This window comes from Sus scrofa, chromosome 14 (genome assembly GCF_054392235.1).
Source record: "Sus scrofa isolate SSC_HxYL_T2T_F1_AM1 chromosome 14, Sscrofa_HxYL_maternal_Yorkshire_Landrace_v2.0, whole genome shotgun sequence".
In the NCBI taxonomy this organism is placed as follows: Eukaryota; Metazoa; Chordata; class Mammalia; order Artiodactyla; family Suidae; genus Sus; species Sus scrofa.
Genome location: NC_139396.1, coordinates 64,886,906 through 64,904,190, shown reverse-complemented (window position 1 = coordinate 64,904,190; position 17,285 = coordinate 64,886,906). Strand labels below are relative to the sequence as shown.

At 48.4% G+C, this 17,285-nt stretch overlaps 1 protein-coding gene across 5 annotated transcripts in view; it reads right to left on the bottom strand.

Moving 5' to 3' along the window:
* The window catches only part of MYO18B (myosin XVIIIB), a 237,319-nt gene that overhangs the window by 48,681 nt on the left and 171,353 nt on the right, over nt 1-17,285 (bottom strand). For all 5 annotated transcript variants that reach the window (XM_084994645.1, XM_084994642.1, XM_084994641.1 and 2 more), the window contains exons 38-39: nt 16,904-17,041; nt 14,640-14,825 (exon numbers count right to left, since the gene is read on the bottom strand). In XM_084994645.1, the coding sequence (XP_084850771.1) occupies nt 14,640-14,825; nt 16,904-17,041 (324 nt within the window). The remainder of the gene's footprint in view (nt 1-14,639; nt 14,826-16,903; nt 17,042-17,285) is intronic.

Below are 17,285 nucleotides of genomic sequence, written 5' to 3'. Positions count from 1 at the left end.
TGGAGATCAGAGGTTGAGACAGAGGGACTCTATGGTCCCCAAAGCTGAAAATTTACCTGGCCCCTATTCTAAACTCTTGAAGTTCTATACTCTGTAGCACTAGGAGCTGATGATTCTCAGAACGTGCGGATTCAGATGTTCTATTAGGTTGAGCTGCATGACATCAATGACATTCAGTCGTTTTGGAACTGTGCCAGGGGCAAAGGCAGATGGTCTGACTTGACCAGATTTCAACATTATGTATGTCCAGTGATTCAAGATTCTGCAGGTCCTCAGATTCTGTGGCTGGAAGATCTGAGGTTTGAGCACTGCAGTCCTAGGGTGCCATCATTCCAAGTGCAAGATTCCACATTGCTGAATATTGGGTAGCCAGACTGATAGCTAGGAAGTGCTGTTGCATTAGAGGAGGGAAAGTTATGGATATTAATTAGCAGACAATGAAGGGGTTAGCTAGCAAGTTCACTTAAAAAAAAAATGAAGGCAGGTGTGTAGGTTGGGGGGACCTTGTTGGAAAACTGGAAGCAGTGCAGAGTGTGGGTGACAATGCCTGCAGCCTGGCCGTCCCAGGACTAGGGGGCTCCAGGCACAAATGGGGTTTAACCTAAAGGAGCTGAGGACCCAAATGAGACCCGCTGAGCATGCTCTAGTTCCAAATCAAGCCTCCCTCATTATGGCAATGGCACGATTTAAAAAAAAAAAAAAAAGCCACATGGGCGTTAAAAAAAAGAGGATTGGAAATGAAGCGGCATGCATGAAGCCTGGCTAACTCTACCCAGAGAAAGTCTGGAAGGGACTGAGAATAAGACAGAACCAAAAGGGAAGAATCAGGGATCTACACAAAACAATCGTGCCTGCTTTCCGCAACTACTGAGCACATCCTAGGTGGCTGGTGCAACTAAGCAACTCAATTTCTAGTTTTATTTAATTTTAATTCACCATGAGGAAAGTAACTACCACACTGAACAACACCATTCCAGAGGATTCACATGCATGTGGTGAGGTGGAAAATAATCTAAGTATCCGGGAAACCAGTGTGCTTCACCTGCCCAGTGTGCCAAAACCATTGCACTGGGGGAGAAAGCTGGAGAAACTCTCAGGTTCTAAGAGCCTTTGAGTTCTGTGCTTCTGTGTCCAAGTATGCTAAGATCCTAAGGGGTGTTATTTTTACTTATTTACTTATTTTGCTTTTCAAGGCCACATCTGTAGCATATGGAGGTTCCCAGGCTAGGGGTCAAATCAGAGCTGTAGCTGCCGGCCTATGCCACAGCCACAGCCATGTCAGATCCAAGCTGCATCTGTGACCTACACCACAGCTCATGGCAATGTGGAATCCTTAAGCCACTAAGAGAGGCCAGGGATCGAACCCGCAACCTTGTGGTTCCTAGTCAGATTCATTCCGCTGTGCCACGATGAGAACTCCAAGAGGTGTTATTATTCTATATTCTAAAGATCTACAGCTCTGAACATTAGAGGAGGGAGAGATGCACCCAGGAAACCCAAGGGATTGCTACCGAGAGCCACCATCCCTCTTTCAAGATGGCAGAGTCTCAGTTTTACGCATGCAAGTGTCTCAGGGCAGTAGATATCTGAACCCCTCCCGGGTGTGTGGTTAACTTTTGGGGCCCCACTCTGGAAGAGTTAAGAAGAAAGTGATTCTTAACCATCAGAAGTAGATGGTGTTACTGGGGGAAGAGATACAGAAGCAAAACAAACAAATCACTGATACAAAGGCAGGAACCATAAGCTAAACTGGGCAGCAGACAGTGTGACCGTGGCCTGAAAGGGAGAAGCCTGGTCTCTAACCTCTCGTCTTCTCACCCATAATATAGTCGTGGTGAGGTACCTACACCAGGGCCCCTCCTGTCTGTCTGAGTCACCTGAGGGTCTGGTTAAAAGGCAAAACATGACTCAAAGGTGTGGGATGGGGCCTGAGATAACTGTGGCCACGGCTGCTGGTCTGAGAAGGACACTGATTTGGAGGAAGGTCACAAGAAGTTTGGGAAAATGAAATAACATCGTGTTCAAACTATGCCTCAGCCTGGCATGAATGGTAGGCTGTTATGTAAATAATAATCATAATACTGACAACAATAATAAGTAAATACAAACTATACATAACTCAATTTACAATCAACCTCCAGCCAACATCGTAACAGGACAAATAAATACATAATCCCGCAGAATCACAAACCAAGGTTCTTTTTACCCTTTCCTGATGAAGAGCAGTCTTCATTCCCGCCTCTAGTTAAGTGAGTCTTAACTATCAGCATCATCACACAAAAGTCAGAAGTATCCTACAGCCCCCGTCTAAAAATCAGCCCAGTTAAAACACAGAGATAATATCAGACGTGAAACAGTGTCCTTGACCTGCAGAAAGTCTTTAATGTTGGCCCCACATTAAACTCCCACATAAACTACTCCATCTAACACAGACTCTTGATTTGCATACTTGAGTTCTTCCAGCAAAGGCAGTACCCCTGGGATGCACAGGGGTAGGCTGAGCCAGGGCAGGTCTTGGGGTGGGAGGGCCCTAGGGGAAATGAACAGGGGACAGCTGGGGACACTCAGAGCTGCCACACTCTCAAGCTACCAGAAGATTGGCATCACCAGTCCTTAACCCAAGGTTGGGGCAGACAGGAAATCACCAGGCAGCCTTCGAGAGTTTTACTCCCTTGTGATTTTTAGCAGGGGTGAGGAGGTGGGACTGGGAAGAGTTATAGTTTATTGACATTTAATATGTGCAAGACACTCCTTCAAGGAGTTCTCATTGTGGCTCAGTGGTTAACGAATCTGACTGGGAACCATGAGGTTGCGGGTTCGATCCCTGACCTTGCTCAGTGGGTTAAGGATCCAGTGTTGCCCTGAGCTGTGGTGTGGGTCGCAGACGTGGCTTGGATTCCGAGTTGCTGTGGCTCTGACGTAGGCTGGCAGCTACAGCTCTGATTAGACCCCTAGCCTGGGAACCTCCATATGCCGCGGGAGCGGCCCAGAAAAGGCAAAAGGCAAAAGGCAAAAAAAAAAAAAAAAAAAAAGACACTCCTTCAATCTCCAGGTTACCTCAGAACCCCTTTATAGATAAGGAAACTGAGGTTCAAAGAAAGGAGATGACTTGCCCTGTCCACACAGTCTGCAAGGGCTAGTACCATAGTGATTGCAATCTCGTTCTGCTGTCCATTCCCTACTCTGCTTTTCCTTCCAAAAGAGCTTAGAGCAGGAGCTGGCAAACCATAGCCTCTGAGTCAAATCTGGCCCATCACCCGTCTGGTTTTGTAAATAAAGTTTTATTGACAGGCATGTTTGTTCACTGAGGCATTGTCTTGGGCTGCTTTTGTGCTCTAGCAGAGTGGTTGTGATAGACACAGCATGGTTTGCAAAGTCTAAAATATTTAGTACTTGGCCCTTTACGGAAAACACTTGCTATTCCCTGGCACAGTGCATTTAATTGCTACCTGGGCACAACCTCGTGAGGTTTGGCCAGGCTCTCAGGAAGAAGTAAATACCATCTTATTTCTGACTTCTTTTCCTTTTGTTTACTTAGAAGTCACATCAGCCTTCTTTTTTTCTCCCCACCCACCAAGCAATTAGTTCACAAAGGCAGGAGTCTGAAGGATTCCCCCTAAGTGTTTGTTTATAAGCTTCCCTCCAGTAGGATGCTTTGTGTCTAAACCACTGCCAAACTCTAATAACAGCATCGACCGCGTCATCTCCCCCTAAAAGCAAAAAGGAAGCCTGGCTCAGCTGCCCAGCTGGGTGGATGTCAGCTGCGGACAGCTGCAAATTGCCTGAACAAGGACAGATGTAGCTTGTTTTTGCCTTTCTTCTTCCATCTGAAAACTTTTCGGGGGGAGACGAGAATGCTGTTAGGGAAATGAATGTGTTGATTCTAATTATCTGAGCGGGCGGCAGAGGTGACATGCAGCGGGATGGGCTCCGAGTCATTTACCTGGAATGCAGCCAAGACAGGGCTGGGGAAAGAACAGAATTCCAATGAAGCTGGTGCCCAGAACACTGAGAACAAATAAGGAGGCATCTATGAACCCACGAGTCATAAGGGGAGAGAAGCAGCACGTGGGGGGCAGAACTCCCAAATTTGTCAACCTGGAAAGGATGTAACCACTGCCTAGGCTTATGCCTCTGCTCTGAAGCTCAGAGCCTGCCTATTCTCCAAGGGGCTGTTCTGCGCTCTCTGCTCTGGGTCTCACTGTCCTGGTGAGGATGGTGGTGGTGATAATGATGACAGTGATGAGGACGATGATGGCAATGGCAGTGATGGTGGGAGTGGTGATGCTGATGATGGTGGGCATGACGGTTATAGTGATGACAACGAAGGTGGTGGGGTGGTGATATCAGGCACTAAGGATGGCGATGGTGGTAGGGATGATGGTGGTGATGGTGATGACGACCGCTTGGCCTGAATGTTTGCTCCCACCTCACTGATACTCTGAAATCCTAACCCCCAAGGTAATGGTTTTAGCGGGCAGGGCCTCTGGAGGGAATTAGGTCATGAGGACAGACCCCTCATGAATGGGATCAGTGCTTCTGTAAACGAAGGCAGAGAGATCCCTAGATTTTCCACTGTGTGAGAACACAGCAAGAAGGCAACAGCTATGAACCAGGAAGAGAACCCTCACCAATATGGGACTATGCTGGTGCCCTGACCTTGGACTTCCCAGCCTCCAGAACTGTGAGCACTAAATTTTTGTTGTTTATAAGCCACCCAGTCTATGGTGTTTTGTTATAGCAGCTGAAACAGATTAAGACTGTGATAATGATAATGATGATGACAGTGAGTCTGCTTTGTGCCCGACACTGTGAGAAGCTTTTAAATGCATCATCTCATTAAATCTTCCATGAAATGCTGTGAGGGAGCTGCAATGATTAGCCCCACTTTATAAGACAGCAGAGACACAGAGAAGGTGAGCATCTAGGCCAAAATCACACAGTAGGGAAGCAACAGCACTGACATCTGTATCTAGTCTCCTAACTTCTATTTCTCTGCTGCTTCTGTCAAGCTCCTCTTCATTCAATGTGAATTTTTTCATGCCCGCCATGCGCCAAGCAAGGTTCAAGGGTAAAGGTAAACGCTTTTCCTTCTGTAAAGGACCAGTTCATTAGATGAACTGATAAATTCCCTTTGGCTTAAGCCAATTTGAGTTTTGCTTCTGTTACTTACAACCAAAAGAGCCATCATTTAGACCAGTTCACTCATGCATCTTCACTTAACGTACACCTGCAGCTCCAAAACAGCCAGTTGGCCAAAGAACACCATTTTCTTTACCACTGCTTGTTCTCTCCTCAAGTTCTGAGGTCCCTTTCTACTTTCTCATTGCTTGAGCTCAGCCCCCAAAACAGAACCACCCAGAGTGCCAAAAAGACATGAATTCCCTTTCGAACCAAATTATGAGATGACTTCAGAACATGAAAGAGTCTGACGCAGGGCTACCTGGATTTCCTTAGGACCACCATCTCCTGCAGGTGTCCAGCTGCGACGGTGATCGTGCTTTTGCTTGTGAAGATTAACCTTCCCAAGCCTCTCTGACATACAGTAAGTGTAGCTTAATCGTATCTAAACAATTTCAATTGGATTTATTTCAATAATTTAATGTATACCTGCACCATTCAATCACTATATCCCCCCACTTTTCTTTTCCTTTTTTTTTTTATAAGTAATTGACTATGGGGAGTTAAGTTACTCTGATTTCCAGCAAGTCTAAAGTGACAAAAGTTCAAATGATGAAGTCTCCGGGGACAAGATTAGTATTTGCTCCTCCGTTTGCCATCTCCAAACTCCATGTGCTATTTGTAATTGGTATTAGCAACTTTAAATTCTGATTAATTACTGGAGAGCCTGTTTTCGATGCAAAAACAAAGCCACAAGTCAGGGAGTAATAGACCCAATTATTCCGAGGTAGGCTTCCCATAATAGATATTATTACCCAGATATCTCATCTCGGAGGCAGATGCAAAGAAACTCATTTCATTAGATGATAACCCCTCTTGAATTGAGACAAGCACATTCACCATGTGGGATCAGGAGAGCCTGGAAGAGCTCCGTTTCAGAAACGTGTCTGCAGCTGGCGATAATGGGTTCTAAGTCCCTTTTAGGACCAAGTTGTTTTTGGTTTTTTGGGGTTTTGTTTTTTTGTTTTTTGTCTTTTGTCTATTTAGGGCTGCACCTGTGGTATATAGAGGTTCCCAAGCTAGAGGTCAAACTGGAGCCTTAGCTGCTGGCCTATGCCACAGCCATAGCCACGCGGGACCCAAGCCGCATCTGCGACCTACACCCCAGCTCACTGCAACACCAGATCCTTAACCCACTGAGCAAGGCCAGGGACTGAACCCACGTCCTCAGGATACTAGTCAGGTTTGTTAACCACTGAGCCATGATGGGAACTCCAGGACCAAGTTTCTTTTGTACAGAAACCTTTGTAGGGAGAAGAGCAGGAGACCACGGTGCCTGGAAGGGGGTGATACAGAGGCTGCCTCCTCCCCTGCCAGCTGAGGATGCGGGAGGCTGTTCCTAGTGGGGAGTGAGACAGTGTACGAACAGTTTATAAACGTGTTGGGCCATTCTGGATCACACTGAGATAACGGGGCAGTAATTAGGAGAGCTATTTCCCTGTCAGGAGAGCTATAAAAGGTGTTATTTACACCCTGCTCATGGCCCCCAGTGCCCTCCATATGGAATGCCGTTTTAAATACTTCAGTTCTCAGCCAAAATAATTCATCTTTATGCTCTGAAGTTCAGAGCCATTGGTGGGCGCGGGGGTACACCAAGAGTTTTTAAAATGAAACCCTTCAGTCTGGGTTTGGTGGATGCCCCGGGTGGGTGGGGGAGGTTGTGGGAGGGGCTGTGTTCTGACTGAGAGTTTGGAAAACAGGAGTCTTTGGGCAGGCCCCCAAACCAAAACAAACCAAAAGCAAAAGCCAACAAAATACTAAACAGAATCTGGCTTTGGGCTTTCTGAAGCCCTTACCAGCTGTGGCCAGATTCTCAGAAGACAAAAAGAAAGAACCAGAGGGAGGAGAAAGGAGCCAGCAGGCCTTTGGGGACAGTCATGTGACAGGCGGGGTGAGAAGCACAGTGGGGGGACTCGCTTGGGTCTTTCTGAGTAGATCTGATCACATCCGTCTCATACATGAGGTGGAAGAAGGTCCTCAAGAGGACAGAGTTCTCATGAAATAACCTGGCTTAAAACAAGACATGAGCCACGAGCCTCCTGCCTCCAAGTGCCTGCCCCTCCCCGCTGCCCACTCCCAGCCTCCTAACAGCGGCAGGGTGAGCCCACCCCAAGGAGACCCCAAGGCCATGGTGTGCAGGGACCAGCTCTGATGGGCTTGCAAGAGCCGACGGCTGAATTTTCAGGAATTTTGCAAGCCAGATGTTACATATGATGACGCATTATTAAAACTCGAATAACATCAGCTTACAATTAAGTAAGTCATGTTAAAAACAAAGGTAACACATACTCAAAATACGCTGCTTCCTAATGGTACTAATACTTTACCGTGCTTTTGAAGCTATTTATGCCATCATATCTGTATGGTGGAGAAGCTTATATGACAGCTGGCTGCTATGGATGGCTTCCCAATTCCACACTCAGCGAGGGCACACTGTTGGGTAGAAATCAGCCCGGAGTGGGGGTAAGGGGTGGGGGGCTGGCACCACAGAGACTGGAAAACACTACAAGCCAGGCTCCGCCTGCCCTGGAGAGCCGGTTGTTAGCATCTGCCAGCACATGCTCTCCTCAGATCCAAGTCCACCGGAACCACTCCCTCGCATCAGTGGGAGGCTTTCCCCTTAGAGGGAAGTTCACCAGAACAGAAGGGAGCCATCCCCTCAGCTGTTTTAGGCCTCATATTCCTTTTTACTTGTTCCCCCAAAGGTGGAAAATATACCCCAAAGTAACACCAAATAAATAATTCATAAGCCATATATAATTGATGCTGGGTTTAACAGAAGTAGAGCCGTAAGTGGTTGTCTATTAACTATTTATGACTTTGCCCGGGCTGCTGACAAGCCAGGCTTGGTGCAGAGATCACACCCATGCTCCCATGTTTTATTTAAACATTATTAAAAGTACACAGTTGGTAGTGAGGCCTTCCATTCCACTCAGAATTAGATTCTGCTGTGAAGTAGCCTCTGGGTCTCGGAAAGGTTGGGACTGGGCTTTGCTGGAACTGCTACTGTTTCCTTCCCATGTAGGGTGTAGGCTGCCTCTTCCACCTCCCCTTGAATTTTTCTCTTCTTGATGTGACCCCCATTAGAGTTTTCCTGTGACCCGAGGGACATCACATCACCCGCCCACCTGTCCTGAGCCTCAGTTTGATCATCTGTAAAATGGGGAGTATCACAGGCATTACCTTAAGGATTACTGTGAGGATGAGGTTAGAGAGCTATTAATGGGGTATTTTGCTCCCCAGGAAACACTTGGCTGTGTCTGGAGATATTTCTGATTGTGATAACTTGGGGGGGCACCTTGCATCTGGTGGGTAGAGCCCAAGGATGCTGCTAAATGTCCAACAAGGCACAGGAACCCCCCCCCCCCATAACAGACCATTATTCTGCCCCAAATATCAATAATGACAAGATTGAGAAACTCCAGATTACAGAATCAAAAGCTATATTACCTTTTATGACTCACTTTTTAAAAAATGTACTGAGAGAGTAAACATTATATGTATAAATTTTATGAGGAAGAGAATGGGTTTCAGCCAGGGAGACCCAGGTCCAGATTCTGACTCAGCCACTTGACTGTGACTGTGACTTTGAAGTTAGTTCCGTTTTCTCATCTTAGCTTCTTTGTTGGTCAAACAGGGAGAATGACCTCAAAGGGCAAGGCTTAAATGAAAGAACCCATGTAAAGTCCTGAACCCAATGCCTGGCATGCAGTAACAGTAAACAAATGCCAGCTCTCATCAATGTCACCCCCAGCCATCGCAGGCATCAGGTGGGATGTGGACTCAGCACTGGAAGACTTGTGATGACATCTGAGTGGAAGAAGAGAGCCAGAGGGAGAGTGAGAAGAAATGAGAAAACAAAGTACCATCTATTAAGCGCCTACTGTGTGCCATCACTGGGCACTTCTACATTCACCATCTCACTTAATCCTCACAGGCACCCAATGAGATTGGCTGTATTTCGCTCCCATTTAACACATGGGGAAACTAAGGTTCTGCCATGTTAACTCAGCTACCCAAGGTCTCATACTTCAAGTTTGATGGTCTTTCCACCAACCTGTGGTGAGATGAGGTGTCATCCCTCCCAAAATCATATCTATTTGGAACCTCAGAAGGCCACCTTTGTAGTAGTTAGTTGGGGTGAACACAAAGCAATGTGGGAACACAGAGGAGGTACATAACTTAGTGACAGGTGGGGTAACCAAGGGTCTCCTGGAGGTGAGCCCTGACCTGAATGTTAAAGCCTGAGTAGGCAGGCAGAGGGATACATGAGAACAAAGACGAGGAGTCAAGAAATAACTTGGTATTGGGGCCTGAATAAATGTGTTTGTGCTTGAGCAGATCATGCAAGGGGGTGAGAGGCAGACAACTAAGGGCAGAAAATCTACAGAGGCTAGATTTCTGGGAAGCAGTTGGGGCTTTGTTCCAAAGGCAGTGGGGAGCCAGAGAAGACTTCTTAGCAGGACAGTAGGAACCCAGTAAGATGTGTCCCTTCTAGAATAATCTTCTGTAGGGAGGAGCAAAAGTGGTGGAACCCTAACCTTAAATCAGCAGCATGGCTGCTAATCTGTGTGAGCCAGGAAGAGATGGGCCACCGCAATTTTCAACTTGGGTCACTGGGTGGTGAGCAAGAGTGGGGGAACCAAGATACAAGGTAACTGTGCAGCCCAGACCAGAGGGGCTGCAGATTAAAATAAAGATGGGAGTTTCCACTGTGCTTCAGTAGGTAAAGAACCCAGCCTGTAGCCATGAGGATGCAGGTTTGATCCCTGGCCTTGCTCAGTGGGTTAAAGACGCAGTGTTGTCACAAATTGTGGCATAGGCTGCAGATGCAGGTTGGATCCTGCATTGCTGTGGTATATGCCAGTACCTATAACTCTGATTCAGCCCCTAGCCTGGGAACTTCCATATGCCTCAGGTGAGGCCCTAAAGAAAAAAAAAAATCCAGAGGGCGCAGGGTTGGGACATGGGATGGATTTGAAAAATATCTAAGTAGAATAAAATCAGCAGCATGGCTGCGAATCTGTGTGAGCCAGGAGGAGATGGGCCACTGCGATTTTTAGCTTGGGTCACTGGGTGGTGAGCTAAGAGTGAGCAGAAGTGCCATCTAAGTTTTTTGAGACCTGGAAAGCTTGTGAAAGGGATGCGAGGCTCAAGGGACAGTTAAGACTAGAGGGTGAGACCAAAGTGCTGAAGGGTGAACCCAACAGGTGCAGCCTCCGAAACCAGTATGTGTGGCTAAGAGCAGACAGAGGGGAAGCTTTCCTGTCACCCTCAGCTCTTCCCAACTGCCCCTGACCCCCTTGGATACCCTGTCCTGGGGCTGAGGTGGTCTCTCCTGAGCTCTGTAACTACTGAAAAACAATAGGATATAAATCCACAGATGAGCTGTCTCACTACTCCAAAGACAAAGGGACTTGAATGATTTAGAGCCAGAATATTCTTTTCTCCATAATGGATCCTGGAGTCTCCAGGAATAGTACATTTACGAAAATTAATGGCAAAATCTCATTTTTCTTTTTTTCTGGGATGAGAAGTTCCATCAACGGGGTAATTGATCCTGATCTGGATGTGCTGGTGCGCCAGCCAGGGTGTAAATCATTCACACGAGACCATGCACAGCCCTTTAAACCAACACCAACAGTGACAAATGGTACCAGCAAATGGGACAGGTGGAAATGAACACAGAGGGGAGATCCATCAACATCCTTCCCACTTCTTGCTGGGCCCCAGAATGAGAGATCCTTTGCGGGGATCTCCCACAGCAGGGCCACTTTGCAGCAGGGCTGGGTCAGCGGGCAGCATGGAGTCCCAGGGATTAGCTTGAAAGCACTCGCAGGAAAGCCAATGCCAGACCTGCTGCTCCTGACTCTGCAGCCCCAGGCCAGACACCCAGCACGTCTGCACCCGGGGTGGGGTGGGGGTGGTGATGGAAGCATGAAGGAAGACAATATCTGCAAAGAGCCTAAGCACAGAGTGACTCATACATGTTTGTCCAGGGAATGAGTGAATGAATGAATGAATGCTTGGACCAGAGAGTTCAGAAATTCATTCCATCCCTCCCAAGGAGATCCGAAATTTAAAAAACAGAGGATGGGAGTTCCTGTAGTGGCTCAGTGGTTAATGAACCCGACCAGGAACCATGAGGTTGTGGGTTTGATCCCTGGCCTCACGCAGTGGGTTGGGGATCTGGTGTTGCTGTGAACTGTGGTATAGGTGGCAGACGTGGCTCTGATCTGGCGTTGCTGTGGCTCTGATGTAGGCCGGCAGCTGTAGCTCCGACTGGACCCCTGGCCTGGGAACCTCCATATGCCACAGGTGCGGCCCTAAAAAGACAAAAGATGAAAAAATAAAAATAAAAAATAAATAAAACACAGAGGATGAAAGGGCAGTAGTTAACTCAAAGAAACGATTTATGGTGGTGCCTGGGAGCATGATGCCAACTGTCCTTCTAAGGACCCTCCAAATCCCAGCATGTGGATGCCTGGTTTTGCCCAGGCAAGTCCTGAGTGCCTGTTGCAGAGGAGCAGATAAAATACACAAGGGATGGCCTTGGCTACAGCTCTCCACTCAGTGAGAGCTCCTCTGTGGGGGGTGGTGCATCTGGTTCCCCGCTGTTCCCAACGTCTACCACTGGGTCTGGCTGGGACTGAAAACTAGAGATATATATCAATTGCATGAGTGAGAGAACCAGAATGCTGACGGCCTTGCAGGTTCCTGGTGAGGTTTGTTGAAAACACACACACGGCGCAGCCACCCCATCTTACAGGGGTGCCTTGGAGGAAGGGAAATTGGTGGCATAGACTTGAACCTGGAGAGGTGTGATGCCATCTCTTGGAAGGGTCCAGGATGCCCACCAACAGGAGGGGCCTCAGCCACAGGGCTCCTCTGACAATGACAGTGGTCAGGGGACTCTCCCCGAGCTGTGTTCCGTCCATACTGTGAGCTTCTTCAAAGAGCAGGGCCCTTCCGACTCCCTGCCCCTCCCTTCAATGCCCACCCCCGTGCCAGGCTGAGTCGGTGCTGCATGAACAACCAGGTGCTCATGGACAGATAAGTACAACCAGGAAATATGACAGCATCCCTTCCCCCCAGTGGGAAGAGCCCAGGGCCCAAAGGCAAGGGCCACACTTGAGGGCAAGTAGGTTGGGTTAGGACAAGGCTGCCAGCTGCCCTGTCTCTGTGAGCCCTGCTCATTCACAGAATGATTACAGAACACAGCTAGGCAGGAACATGCCCTCCCTCCCGTGGTGGGTCGAAGGGTAGCCGCTAGAAGTTACGTCTGCCCAGAACTGTCAACATGGCCTTATTTGGAAAAAGAATCCTTATAATTAAGGTAAGGACGGGGAGATGACATCAAACTGGACTTAGGACAGGCCCTAAATCCAATTACAGGTGTCTTCCTAAGAAAAAGACAGGGATATCTGAGACACACACACAGAGGAATGAGGACCATGTGGAGCAGAGGCAGGGATTGGAGGGACCTAGCCATAAGCCAAGGAGCTCCTGGAACCACCAGAATTTGGAAGAGTAAGAAGAATTCCACCCTGGAACCTTCAGAGGGAGCACAGGCCTGACAATACCTTGACTTCAGACTTTTGGCCTTCAGAACTGTGAGAGACTAAATTTCTCTTATTCTCTTGTTTTAAGACACCTGGTTTTTAGTAATTTGCTAATAAGGCAGCGCTAGAAAACATCACCAAATCCCAAACACACCAAAATAAAAAGACTAGTAAAGCCTTGGTAAGCTTACCCAGAATCTTGCAATCAGCAAACAGGGAAAGATGCAGGTCTAATTTCAGCGTACATGCAAACTTTGTGCTTTAATTTTGATTCATATGAGTGTGCTATAATCTTTTCCATATTTTAGGGTCTTTAAAGGTCGTAACTTGTCCCTGAGAATGGGAGTAGGGATGGAGAGAAGAGAGGAGAGAGCAAAAGAGAGCAGAGGAAAGAGGAAGAAAACCACTCCATGATCTGACCAGAAATCCTGAGCATCTGGCCAGTTAAAGAAGACATCAGAGGAGGAAGGCAGGGATGTTCTCTTACTCCAGCCAGAGCTGGCAGGAGGGGAGCTGGGCTGCATGAGAAACAGGGCCGGTTAATGAGGAAGTTATCCTGTCAGTTGGAAGAAAGAGCCTTGCCTTCACCCTGGGCCATTAGGGGTGGAGGAACTGGCAGTCACAGACTCAGATTTTGTCTGGGAACCTGGGTCTCTGTGCGGAGCCTCATCTCCCCACTCTCCACCCCCCACAACAGCCAGGTTGGTGGCCTGTCAAGGGTAAAGCTAATGGGAATGACCCTGGCCGTGGCAGGCAAAGACCCAAGAAATATACTTGCTGAGGGAGGACAAGGTGGTGAGACCTGCCACAAAAGCAAGAGTGGACAGGGCAGACAGACGATGATGCGGATTTAAAGACCTTTGGGCCGAACCACATCATGCTGTATCTCAGAGAAGGCTCTACAGGAGCGGGCAGAGAGGTGCCAGGTGCCTCCCAGGCTACAGAGGCAGAAACCTGGAGTCTCTGGAACCGTGGGGAAAAGGAGGAACAGGTCCTCTCAGATGCTGTGATTCCTACAGGAAAACTGTTCTCAGGAAAATACAATGAACTATGAAGAAAACTTCCCATGGGAAAGAAACAAATTTTAAAACACACCTTGGCCCACACCAGAAGGCAAAGCATGGCTTGGTGAATGAAAGCATAGACTACAGAGTTGGACAGATCAAAGCCTGACTTGTGTGTGGCCTCAGGTAAGTGACTGTTTCACTCTGGGCCTTAGTTTGGCATGTGTGTGCCCCTGGGCCTCTGTTTCCCCATGTGGAAATGGTGACAAGAACAGTACCTACCTCACAGGACTGGTATGAAGGTTTAACCCAGAACCTGGCACATAGCAAGTGCTTAATAAATAGTGGGTTTTGCATGATAAATATTGTCTTTTACCTTAGTGGTTGCTGTTAATAGCCCAGAAAGAGGGCTGACATTTACTAGCTATGACCTTAGACACATGATCTTACCTCTGTCAAGCCTCCAGTTTCCTCATCTGTAAAATGGGATAATAATACTGCCTTCATGAGGTTGTTATGATGATTACAGGGTATTAAGGGTGTTAGGATTCCAAGCAATGGAGACATTTAATAATTGTCCATTCTCTGCTCTTGGCATGAGGCCGCTCGGCCTCTGGAGGAGAATGTGTGATGCAGTCAAGTAAGTCTGCAAAGGTGCTTGGAAGCCACCCAGCAGGAGAGAATGCGATTGGCTCACTTTGGACCCGCCCCCAGAATTTGCAGCCAATGGCAATGCCACCTCTCCACCCATCCCCCTTAGGCTTCTTCCCTTCTTCGGGTCTACCCCACTGGCTCCAGAGACCAGCCCCTGAGTCTCCCAACTTGAAGGAAAGAGGGCTCCCTCTCCTAAGCCGTCCCTCACCTGAGGGCGGGCACTGGGGACAGCACTCACCAGCTCCACGCACCGCCGGCTGGCCTCAGCCTCCCTCTGTACCAGCTCTTCCATGTCCGCCTTCAGCTCCTCCAGGCGCCGCTGGTAATATTGGCTGTTCTCCCGCTGCTGGGACTCGGCTGTGGCCACCTGGGAGAGCTCCTCGCCCATCTTGATCAGGCTGTCCCGAAGCCGGATCACCAAGACCTGGAAAGCACACACCCACCTTGGAGTTAGAGGCCTGGGGCTGGAAACAGGGAGCTCCAGAAAGAGAAATCCTTTGCTGAGTCTCTGTGCATAAGTTTATAAAGCAATCGGGATAATCATCCTGATTTCTGACACAAAAATGAAGAAAACACAGGAAATGATAGCTGCTATTCTGAGAGGCTGTGTAGTACAGTGACTGACTCTGAATATGTTCTGTGTTCAAATCCTACCTCTACCTCTTCCTTGCTGTGCGACCTTGAGCAGGTTATTTAACCTCTCTGAAAGACAGGGATGCTGTCAAGCTTGAACACATGAACTTATGCAGAAGGCTTAGCTCAGCGCATGGCACACAGGATGTGCTGATTATGGGTTAGGAATTCATACGGCAGCCTTCATTCAGCTCCTGCTTTGGGAGGTTGGAGTGGTGCAGTGCAGAGAACGCCACGCTGGGGGGGTCCACACCCCTTTCCCAACCTGGGTTTTGGTTTCTCGATTTGTAAAATAAGGAGGTTTGAGCAAATCATCTCTCATGAGCCTCAGCGCTAATATTTTATGGCATGTTTCTTTGTGTGTGTGTCGGGGGGAATCCATGAGGACACAATGAAACTATGAATAGAGAAAAAAGAGCCTTGGGCATCACCAGTGCTACAGAAAACAAACCCAAGGGCTGTTCTGCAGAATTCATTAGTTGGCCAACAAGCCTGGAACCAATCGATTCTGATGGGCAAATACTCAAGTGTTGACATAAAACGGAGCTGGCATGAATATTTTAGGTCCTTGATACGGACTCTGAGCCCCTTTCCAGATCAGAGACTGAATAATGGTCTAAAAGGAAAGCTTTATGATTCATTTCCTCTTCCTCTTCAAATGGAGCCTAGCAACCATTTCAAAGGGCAGCAGGAGTGTTCTAAGAAGAGTAGTCCTCAAACTGTGTCCCCGAGGCACCCATCTTAGGCAATTCCAAGAACCACTGAGGGTCAAGGCAAAGAAGAATTTTTCTCCGACCTTCAACCAGAGCAGCCTTCCTAGACACCAAATGCCCAAGAGGGAGTCGGGAAAAAAATGTTTCAAAATAAGACGTGCAGCCTCCCACTGTCCAGACACACCATCATACTGTGAGTAAGCCAGCTGCAGCAGGGACACTGGAACCTGAGATCAGGATGGGGTGAAGGTCAAGGGGCAATCTACTCCTGTCACTGACACTCCCCGGCTTTATGTTGAGTAAGTTGCTCGACCTCTCTAGGGTCACCTTCTCGCCTATCCTGCCTGCCCCAGGGGACTGTGGTGAATGTCAAGGGCAGTGGCTGATGTGGAAGGTTTTGGCGATGGTGATATCCTCCGTGAACGTCCCAGGCCACCGGTGTACAGAGCTACTGTGAATATTATCACTGAACCCCACCCCATCCCAAACAAGTCTTACCTACCCTTCAAGGTCCAGCACCAACACCACCTCCTCCTGGAAGCCTCCCTGATTCCCCACCCCTAAGGGACCTCCATCCTCCAAGCCGCACAGCCCTCTCTCCATATTATGTGTGTTTATGTATATATCATACCAGCATCTCCTATAAAGCTCTACGTTTCTGGAAAGCAGAGTCTGTTTAATATACTGCCTCCCATGCACCTAAAACAGCCTAACACACACTAGGTGCAAAATCAGTTTCTGCTCAAAATGAGTGTTGGGTGCATATGTGGCTGCGCAGGTGGATGGAGGTGAGCAGAATGGGTTCAATGGATTAAAAGATGGACAGAGGGTCAAGGTCTGAAAAAAAGAAAGAATAAAGGAAGAGAGGAAAGAATACAGAGTAAAGGAAGAACAAATGGAGAGGGGACAATGGGTGGGCCAGCAATGGTGTATGGAGACAGACAGGAGGGGGAAGGTTGAGTGGATGGGTAGCTTGCAGGATGGTGTGAATGAAGAAAGGAAGAGAGGAGGGAGGGAGGGAATGCAGACGGGAGAGGGATGAGTAACACAGATCCAGAAAAAGGCACAGGCGTGGACAGATGGAGGGTGGGAAGCAGGGCTTATAGGAAGCCCTCTCAGCTCTAGGTCTCAGCAGTGTTTACTCATCTACAAGTACCTCAAATCGCTTGATCTGCACTTTCTGGAACTCCGTCTTGTTCTCCAGGTCACAGATGACGGCCTCCTGCCTGCTGACGATGGCTCGGTCCACAGTGGACTGCTCCAGGTACTCAATGCGCATCTGAGCCACCTGCAGCTGGGAGCAAACCCACGAGGAGGGTGACCACCCTCTGGCCCCAAGTCCCCGAACAGGGGACCCTGGCCAGACCCAGCCCCGGGCCCACCCACCCTGCTCTTCCTCAGCTCAGGTGCACGTGCACGAACTGCCAGACCCTCACACTGGACCCCGCCCCCTGGGTCTTGGGTGCTGGGAAGTGATGCTTCCTGTGCTTTCATCTTCCAAACAGGCCTTTCAGTTGCTTCTCTGCCTGCCTGTCCTA